The sequence below is a fragment of the Dicentrarchus labrax genome, unplaced genomic scaffold (genome assembly GCF_905237075.1).
Source record: "Dicentrarchus labrax unplaced genomic scaffold, dlabrax2021, whole genome shotgun sequence".
Lineage (NCBI taxonomy): Eukaryota > Metazoa > Chordata > Actinopteri > Moronidae > Dicentrarchus > Dicentrarchus labrax.
The window spans coordinates 779,934-787,433 of NW_026136719.1; the positions used below are offsets into that span (position 1 = coordinate 779,934).

Below are 7,500 nucleotides of genomic sequence, written 5' to 3' on the forward strand. Positions count from 1 at the left end.
TTTTCCAGTCAGCTGAACTCCTGGAAACCCAAAATCCTGGTTTATTGTCTTTCAGCCCGTCACTCAGATCGCCCACATAGACCTTTTAGTTCTCTACGAGTCTTCCAAGTAGGGACGTCAGAAGAACCGATACTTGCAGTACCGTGTGTGTGTGTGTGTGTGTGTGTGTGTGTGTGTGTGTGTGTGTGTGTGTGTGTGTGTGTGTGTGTGTGTGTGTGTGTGTCTCTCAGTGGAGCTGAAAGGATCAGTTGATCATTAGAAAATGAAAAACTCTGGGAATGGTGGTGTGATGGATTAAATGAAAGGACTGTCCCTCTGTCTGTCTGTCTGGGGGGCCGTCGGAGGAGGACTTGGCTCCGTCCAGGACTCCTCGGCTTTAGCCTGCCCGGGTCTTAACTCTGACCTAGTTGCGGCGCCGTGCTGGCCGACAGCCGCTTCGTTATCCAATAAAGAGAGTGACATGTAGGTCAGTGAGGGCAGCGCGTCTTTTAAAGCCCGACGGGAGAGAAAGTCTCTTTATAACAGTTAATCCTTCAGGATCTTTATATGGTATTATATTATACAGTTAACTTTTTATTATTATTATTATTATATGTAGTAAATATGTTTATATGTTTACGGTCCAATAAAAGAGCTGAGAGCTCGCTGCAACATTATCCATCAATTAGTTATAAACTATTACATTAATTGATATTGAATATTTTTCATTCAGATTTCAGCTTTTAAATATTTTCTGTTTTGTCCTCTGTGACAGTGAACTGAATATCTTCCAGACATGTGAGGACGTCCCCTCGGGGGTTTGGAGGATCAATACTCTCTGACACTTTATGAACTGAACTAATAGATTAAGGATCAATAGGTAATGGAAACAATCAGTAGTTGTTTTCTGAAGAGTAACAACCTCCAGTGTGCGTAGTGAAATTAATATAATGTTTTATATAAGAAGAGTCTCAGTGGTTTGTGGTTGCATTTCCTGTCTGGACGCTGTGACCTTTGACCTTTGACCTTTACGTGCTGCAGATCCTCAGTGTGACTGACAGCTGAAAGCATCTCATGTAAATTCTAACCAACAAACCTCCTCGTTTCCATATGAATCAACACGCAGAGCGAGTCCTGCAGGGATTCCTCTGCCCTGCTTCCTCCTGCTGCCGCTGAGCTTCAGTACGTTCGACCATTAAAGTTAAATATCTGCAACATGTTCGATCAATCTTCTATATAATCACATTTTATTTTATTAAGCAAACAGATCTGCCACTGTGGTAAAGATTGTCAGGAGCCTTAAAACCTTTTACAAGCAGTGAAAGTGAAGATAAGTTTTGGGTATTTGATGGAACAAAAGATAATTCCCGCCATATCCATTCAAACTGTTTGTACTTTATTACTTCCTCTGCGATCGACAGATCCTCCGTTAACGGTGTTTTCAGGTGTTTTCCTGAATCCTACAGCCGAAATAAATCCCACCCGCGGTGTTTCTCTGAGATAAAGATGAAGATCTGTGTTCTTATCTCCGAGATAAAGACCTGCTGACCTCTGCGATAGCGGCGCCGTGCAGACACACGTTCAATAAACTAATGAGGACGAACCAGAGGTGTGACGCAGTGAGCCGAGTGCAGTTTCACTTTCGAGGCCGTTCAGGGGAAACCACAGTCTGCTGGCTGTGCTGCTCGCTGAACCCTGATTGGCCGACCTCGAGAGAAACTTCTTCATCTGAGGCTCCACTTCCTCCCAGGAAGACAGTCACCAGCCTGTTGAGAAAGAGCGAGACAGCAGCTCGAGCTCGCCGTCGACATGAAGACGACCTCGACCGTCGGAACAGAAATGTGTTTTTAAGGTAGTATGACCGTGTTGGAGCACAGCTGTCGGCAAACCAGCTGTTTCGGCCATTTTGGAGGCCTCCATCTGCTCGCTGCTGCCTGGAGGAAGTCGGTGTGTGCTGGACCATGAGTGGACGGAGAACTTCCCCCGAGGGCTGCGAGGGTCCAGGCCAGGATCTGGATCAGGCCTCGCACCACAGGCACCATTACAGGAAGCCCTGGCAGAGAGCCCACCCCCAGCCTAGTCCTGAGCAGCCATTGGACAGATACAAGTGGAGGACATCTGCCTGTCTGGCACCAAGGCCTGACAAGATGGACGCCCCTAAGGGACAAAACAGAGAGCCCCTTCACCTTCGGCTGCTCAGCCTGCCGAGGTTCAGCACCCTCCCGAACAACCGGAGAGAGGATCACAAGACCCAGGCGAGGCCCAGCTCTCTGCGCAGGATCTTCCCGTACTTCAGATCCATGTCTGAACCCGGGACGGGCAGCGGTCCGGGGAGGACGGCGGTCAGGAAGGTGGAATCAGACGCAGAGCGAAGAGCGCCGTCCGTCAGCAGCTTCCTCAGCTCGTTCTCTCGGAGGATCAGCAGAGTCCTCAGGGACGAACCCGAACCCGGAGGAGGAGGAGGAGGAGGAGGAGGAGGAGGAGGAGAGTCGGGTAGGAGAGTTTACTTCCAGGTTTACATCAGGAGGAAGAGTGAGGGTTAACAATCCTCCTTAAAGAGTGAATCCAGTCTTTTTAGAGCTGGAACGACACAATGAATCTGCAGCAATGTTTCGAATTGATTGATTAGAATATTGATTGATCACCACATGAGACAGTCTGCTGGCTGTAAATCAGCTGGAGGTCGGAGGTTGTGTTTGATCCCGGTCCCGGTGTCCCTGGGTCCGCTCCCCGGTGGTCCACAGCTCCTGTGCTGGTGGTATAAACAAACCTCCTCCTGTACCTCAGCTGATAGGAGCGTGTTTTGATTGATGCTTATGTACCTCGTCAAACATCGTAACCTGGCAACCGCTGCGGTCCATAAACAGTCGGGTGGAGAGGAGCTGTCAGTAGTCGGGACAACGTTGATGTCCGTCCGATGGAGACAGAGGGAGGGACACAGAAGTTGTGGGGGGGGTGGGACAGTAATTACATCCATAAACTGAGTATTGTTGAGTATTGTTGGAGATACTGAGCTGAATGTTACATTGTGTGGTTGGAAACTGCTAATTCCCAGTTCGTTTAATCCCAGTCAGTGTAACTGGTGGTTGAGGACGTTTCTGAGGACAGTCCCAGGGTTGTGTCAGCTGTCTCTGTCTCTGCTGTGTCTCTGCTGTGTCTCTGTGTCTGTCTCTGTCTCTCCTGTGTCTGTCTCTGTGTCTCTGCTGTGTCTCTGTGTCTGTCTCTGTGTCTCTGCTGTGTCTCTGTCTCTGCTGTGTCTCTGTCTCTGCTGTGTCTCTGTCTCTGCTGTGTCTCTGTCTCTGTGTCTGCTTTGTCTCTGTCTCTGCTGTGTCTGTGTCTGTGTCTCTGTCTCTGCTGTGTCTCTGTCTCTGCTGTGTCTCTGTCTCTGCTATGTCTCTGTCTGTCTGTCAGTGTGTCTGTCTCTATCTCTGCTGTGTCTCTGTGTCGGTCTCTGTGTCTCTGCTGTGTCTCTGTCTCTGTGTCTCTGCTGTGTCTCTGTCTCTGCTGTGTCTCTGTCTCTGTCTCTGCTGTGTCTCTGTCTCTGTCTCTCTGCTGTGTCTCTTTGTATTCTCTGTGTCTCTGTCTTTGTCCTGATGGACATTTACTTTCAGTGTGTAACGCTCAGACAAACAGCCGCTCTGGAGGTTAACTTATGCTAATTGCATTTTCCACTAGAACAGCTCCTGATGTGCAGACGTAATATTCTGAGCCAGACCATAATAATGTGTGTGTCCATGCACAACTGATGCCTGCAGAGGAATCACCTGACTGTATTTAATGCTACAGAAACAGAAAGAGTGAATTTATTATTGGGATCAATAGAAACCAGCAGCTATAAGACGTGTAATCAATCCTTTATTTTAACTTAGAAAGTATAATTCTACTGATTGATTGTTATTATTTATTATAATATAGTTCATGAGATTGTTGTTGGCTACTGAAACATATGGAAGCACATTACTGCCAGTAAAGTAAAAACAAATGGGATCACAACTTAATTAATGAGTAATATTCAGCATAAATATAAAATCAGATGAAAACTAAAAGTGTTGTTACAGACAGACAGACCAGGACGTCCTGGTCTTCTCCTCTGAAACAAACGGTTGGACAGAGAATAAACGTTCGTCCTGTGTTACAGTGAAGCTGCTTTAACTCAAACTATATATAATATAATATAAATAATATATATTTGCTGTCTTTCTTTACCACTGTCAGACAGTTAGAGACTAACAGGCCTCGTGCTGGCAGGTGAAGCAGAGTGTGTCTGAGCTCGTCCATCATCCTGAAGCACCGTCCGTGTTATCTGTCACCTCCCAGCAGCCTCGGCGTGCCGCCACCACCAGAGCGTTCAGCTCCGCCGTAAATTTAACATCGGCGAGGAAGAGCGTTTGTGTAACCGAGGACGCAGAGACAGATTTAATTTCATGTCTCTGAGCCGGTGGATTGTGGGAGATGTGGTCATGTGACAGTGAATGCAGCAGTAACACACAGCCACAGCAATAATCAATGAACTTTATGGATCAGCATCGGTCTGATCGCTCTGTGCTGACTTTACAATAACCCGGCTGGCTGTGTCTTGGCTGTGCGGTGTGGGTCTGGTGTTGGTTGCTTCGTGCTGTTGGCTGACTCAATTTTCAATTCAGTTTTATTTGTATAGCGCCAATTCATAACAGAAGTTACCTCAGCACACTTTTCAAATAGAGCAGGTCTAGACCGAACTCTTTATAACGGCTGAGGCTGATTTATAACCAGCGAGCTAGTTAGTAGCACTGAGCTAACGGTCCAAATAAAATATAGGAACATTGCAGATAGGAACGTTATTCTAAATATGATCGTCAGTTATTTTACAGCGTTCAGTGTTTGTCACTGTCAGTGAATATTAACAGATTGTGTTTATATCAGTGAACTGGTTAATGTGTCTGTGAACAGGAACACACAGCCAGGCCCAGTGCATGCTGGGTAGAGAAAACCACAAACCTCTCACTTCTCCACACACACACACACACACACACACACACACACACACACACACACACACACACACACACACACACACACACACACACACACACACACACACACACACACACACACACACACACACACACACACACACACACACACACACACACACAGACTAATTCAGCCTCCTGCTCTCAGTTTCTATGTGAAAATGAGCAGCTACTGCTAATTGGAGGCTGATTAACCCAACTGTGTGTGTGTGTGTGTGTGTGTGTGTGTGTGTGTGTGTGTGTGTGTGTGTGTGTGTGTGTGTGTGTGTGTGTCTTTTTGGATAAAAGCTCACAGGAACAAAAGCAGCCTGAACTGCTCATTAACCTTTCAGAGCTCTGGTGGGAAAGTGGAGACCCCCACACACACACACACACACACACACACACACACACACACACACACACACACACACACACACACACACACACACACACAGCAGAAACATTTGAAAACCCCCCGTTAGTCTCAGTTCTCACTCTCTTTACTTCCACACATTGAGCAGAATCACTGTGACTGACAGCATGTTGGTATTAAAACATCTGCAGAAGATGTTTTTAGATTTAAAAGAATAGCACTGACGATGTCTGATGATCTAAAGATTGATATTATTATAGATTATATCTCATATATTACTGTATAGATTATATCTCATATATTACTGTATAGATTATAATGTGTATAACCTGTTCAACTCTAACAGCAGTACTGATTGTGAATCAGAACAACCAGCCAGCAGACTGAACCTTTAGTTCATTTATTCCAACACAGTGTAACATCACACACACACACACACACACACACACACACACACACACACACACACACACAGACTGACACACACTCATTCACTCACTCACACACACAGTGTCACACACACACACACACACACACACACACACACACACACACAGACAGTCTGGTTGTTCAAGAAGCTGCTGGAACATATTGAACATTGTTAGCAGTGTTTGTTGTTGGTCTTTGGGTGGAGACGGACTACCACCGACCTCCATCAGCCCCTCAGTGCGTCGACTCTCCTCCGTTGCTCTCGTCAGTCTGATAGGAGGTGACACCGGCGTTCACCTTTAACCCCTGAGACCACCCCCCCCTCGCCCCCGCTGTGGTGATTGACAGTTGAGTGAGACTGTGTGGAAGCAGAGAGTCCTGCTGAAGTCAGCGCGTTTAAATATTAAACAGCGACGAGCCACCATGACGGAAGACACTGAAAATACACAGCTTATAAATTATTACTGTTTATTAGAGGGGCTTCCTCCGCACACCATACAGACCTTTATTCCAGCGGGGACTTCCACAGACACTCCTCAAACCTTCTGCACTGCACTGACTTATTTCTACTTACTAATGTTGGATATTGAACCCACAAGGATCCGATACAGTACCACAGTGTCGTTCTACCTCCTCACCCCTCCTGGAGCTGCTGCTTTATGAGTCAGCTGTGGTCCTTCCAGTTATCATCATATATCTTAAGCAGTTCTAACCTTATAGAGCAGAATGTAACTGCCCCTCTGCTGCAGCGTCTCTCAGGGCAACAACCGTCTGAAAGGGGCAAAAGTTTAAAGCTTCAAAAACACCAGAGTGGATCATTTCACTGAGAAAGAACGTCTGCTCTGTGAGCTGGTTCTGATTCCTCCTCAGACACACATAAATATAAATATAAATATAAATATAAATATAATATCTTTGGAAGAATCCATTCGAGCTTTAGAACAACACAACCCTTCAGGTTTGGGCCCAAAACTACTGCTGCGGGTCGGACGTGGGCGGAGTTAGACAACACATTTAATATTTAATTAATAACATTACAACTGTAACTAATGAGTGGACGAGTTATTTATTAGCTTTGATAATAATTTGCACAATTTACTTCACTAAACTATTTAATTCATTAATTAATACATTTTTATTTTAGGCAGAAATTCAGGTCCGATCAAAGCTGTAACAACGACAGTGGTGAACAATATGGAGTTGTTACAGTTACAGTGTTGTTGTTGTTGTTGTTACAACAGTTACAGTTATAGTTACAGTTGTTGTTGTTGTTGTTACAACAGTTACAGTTGTTGTTACAACAGTTACAGTTGTTGTTGTTGTTGTTACAACAGTTACATTTGTTGTTATTGTTGTTACAGTTGTTGTTGTTGTTACAACAGTTACAGTTATAGTTACAGTGTTGTTGTTGTTGTTGTTACAACATTTACAGTTATAGTTACAGTGTTGTTGTTGTTGTTGTTGTTGTTACAGTGTTGTTGTTGTTGTTGTTACAACAGTTACAGTTATAGTTACAGTGTTGTTGTTGTTGTTACAGTGTTGTTGTTGTTGTTACAACAGTTACAGTTATAGTTACAGTGTTGTTGTTGTTGTTGTTGTTACAACAGTTACAGTTATAGTTACAGTGTTGTTGTTGTTGTTGTTACAACAGTTACAGTTATAGTTACAGTGTTGTTGTTGTTGTTACAGTGTTGTTGTTGTTGTTACAACAGTTACAGTTATAGT

General features: G+C 44.9%; 1 protein-coding gene across 4 annotated transcripts in view; it reads left to right on the top strand.

Moving 5' to 3' along the window:
- rasal2 (RAS protein activator like 2) overlaps nt 1-7,500 on the top strand; it is a 61,725-nt gene that overhangs the window by 7,618 nt on the left and 46,607 nt on the right. For 2 of the 4 annotated variants that reach the window (XM_051378108.1, XM_051378110.1), the window contains exon 1: nt 1,729-2,472. The exons of 1 other annotated variant lie outside the window; for it this stretch is intronic. In XM_051378108.1, the coding sequence (XP_051234068.1) occupies nt 1,941-2,472 (532 nt within the window). In that variant the 5' untranslated portion in view covers nt 1,729-1,940. Of the gene's footprint in view, nt 1-1,727; nt 2,473-7,500 lie in introns of those variants that run through there. One more of the 4 variants, XM_051378109.1, reaches the window with a different exon arrangement.